Source organism: Perkinsus marinus (assembly GCF_000006405.1).
Source record: "Perkinsus marinus ATCC 50983 genomic scaffold scf_1104296961092, whole genome shotgun sequence".
NCBI classification, from domain to species: Eukaryota; Perkinsozoa; order Perkinsida; family Perkinsidae; genus Perkinsus; species Perkinsus marinus.
The window spans coordinates 1-2,351 of NW_003205869.1; the positions used below are offsets into that span (position 1 = coordinate 1).

At 43.9% G+C, this 2,351-nt stretch overlaps 1 protein-coding gene across 1 annotated transcript; it reads right to left on the reverse strand.

Annotated features, from left to right (window-relative positions):
• Positions 1–40: 40 nt before the first annotated feature.
• Pmar_PMAR016667 (hypothetical protein) lies at positions 41–728 on the reverse strand (the record flags this gene model as incomplete). Its single annotated transcript, XM_002772490.1, has 1 exon — positions 41–728. A coding segment is annotated over one exon (688 nt), but the record flags the coding sequence as incomplete, so codon positions are not given.
• Between the last annotated feature and the right edge of the window lie 1,623 nt (positions 729–2,351).

The following is a 2,351-nucleotide window of genomic DNA, read 5'->3' on the forward strand; positions in this document are numbered from 1 at the left end:
ATATTGAGAGACGCTTTATTCAAGTGCTCAATAATCTCACGCTCCACAGTAGCCCAAGATCTCTTATCAGTAGCACCCTTGTACGGACCACTACGCAGTTTCTTCACCTGTGATACCAATTTCGCAGAAGCTTGGTCAACACGGTCTTTAACGAAGTCAAGTTGGCCCAGAGTTAGTTCTTCGTCAGTACCACTCACTGGTAGATCAGAAGGTCTCTCACGTTGCCATGACGGTGGTAGTGACCAAAAGGAAGCCAGATATCCTCTCTTGGGCATACGATAACCCAAATTATGCCTAGCTTGAGCTTTCACCGGATTCTCAGTAGCAATATTCATAAACCTTGAACCCAGCGAAACCACAGTAGGCACTCTCTTCGAATCAGTAGTCATAGGTGGTTGCCCAAATCTAGGACCCTCATCCATAGGGGACTTAGTATATGGACTACCTTGTAACCTCGGGTCTGCCTTATATACAGACGCAGGCTTTCTTGCAGAACTCAATCTAGGAACCTGCCAGTGTTCATCAGAAACATTGGCATCAACGTTGTCAATCCCAGGATATCTTTGAGAAGGTCCACTATATTTGGCCTTACTGACTTCTGGAGCCTTGACACGCTGAGTAACAAACTTATCAGTAGGCATACCTCCCGCAAAGGATACAGTATCATTAGCAGATTCTTTACGAGGAGTACCCACAGAAGGAGTGTACGCTGGTAGCCTTGATTCCATTATAGACCCACCAGTAACACCTTTTATACTGTTACCGATATTGTCAATTCCAGATGACAGAGAGTCTAACCGAGAAAAGATAACAGCATTAATCTCTTCTTGCGATGACTTCTGACTCTGTAGTTGTACCGATAACCTACTTTCCATACCAGATAACCGAGTTATCAACTGAGTAATAGACTCAGTGTCTCTATCTTCAATAGAGGGATCTTTCTTCAAAGTTGAAGAACTCGAACCAGAAGGTATATTACCCACAGATGAACTCACTGATTGAGAATTGTGTTCGGTGGCAGCTATTCGCTGCAACCGTATACCTTCAACTTTCTCAGAGGTATCATCTTGGGGAATACCTTCTTTATCCTCCGATTCCTTGCTAGGAACTCGCTCTACCAGAGTGGTTTCAGCAGGAGTAGAATCATTGGACACAGTACCAGAAACAGGTGGTTCAGGAGAAACCACATCTCGCTGACCGAGGGGAGAAGTCGGATCCATAGGAGGCTCCCTACCATACAATCTTCTGTAAGCTTGTTGATAAAGGGTAGACTCAGTCTCACTATGAATACCGATACCTTGCTCACTACTCATGAGAAGAGTATAAACTTCATCACGAGTTAGAGGTATAGGCACATTCCGTAAATAACATAGACTCTCCCACTGTTCACGACGAAGCTGACCCAAAAGAGGAGGGGTCCAACAAGGAGCTGCTACCAATTGTTGGGAGCCGAGACGATCTCCTGAACCGGGATGCCTGGCTGGGGGAGTACCATTCACTGTCGACTCAGCCGTTTGTCCAGAACCATTTACCATACTTAGTTACACAAGAAGATACTTGTCCAATGTTTATATCCAATCAATAGAGTATAGTGTAAACCCAGCAACTTAAAGGAATACACAGAAGTCTACCGACCCACGGAGAATAACCAAATACTTATAGATAAGCCTTGCTTCTACAGTAGAAGTCTCAAGTCCTACTCAGTCTTATACAGACTAACTCAGTGCTAGGCTACGCAGCTACCACACAGAGACAATATCAACGCATGATACGTCTATACACAAAGTTGTCCCAACAGTCGTCTTGCGTATATCAGGAAAGATTCTTAAATCATCAGCAACCAAGTTCTCTTTCCTTTCCTTGGATATCAAATATCCATAATTCCGGGTTCCAAATATCAATAATCGCTCTCAAATGAGTCGTTGATTGTGTTACGTAAACAACCATTCCCCTTAGATTCCAAGTTTCATCCAGCCTGCTTACAATTCCCATGCTCATAAGCGTTCACACTTTTAGCTGGTCACTTACCGATCCAGCAGTAATTTGCAAGTTCACTATAGCTCTAACCGATTCACCCGAGATTATTGGAGCTTCCTTAGCGCTAACGACCGCTGATTCTCTGACTTTTCGTGGCCAACGCCCTCTTCACCAGAAGTTCATCCTGACTATCTGAATGAGGGTATCACTCAATTGCCGATAATGTCTTGAAACTAGTCACATACTGAGAGATAGTGTTGCTATTCGGCTTTGCCTTCAGTGAAAGCAACGTCCTTATATATAGCTGGACTTTGTCTGCGTTGATAGGATATGAGCTTACCTCTAAAAACGGCTTCTATGCTGTCTTGTATCGT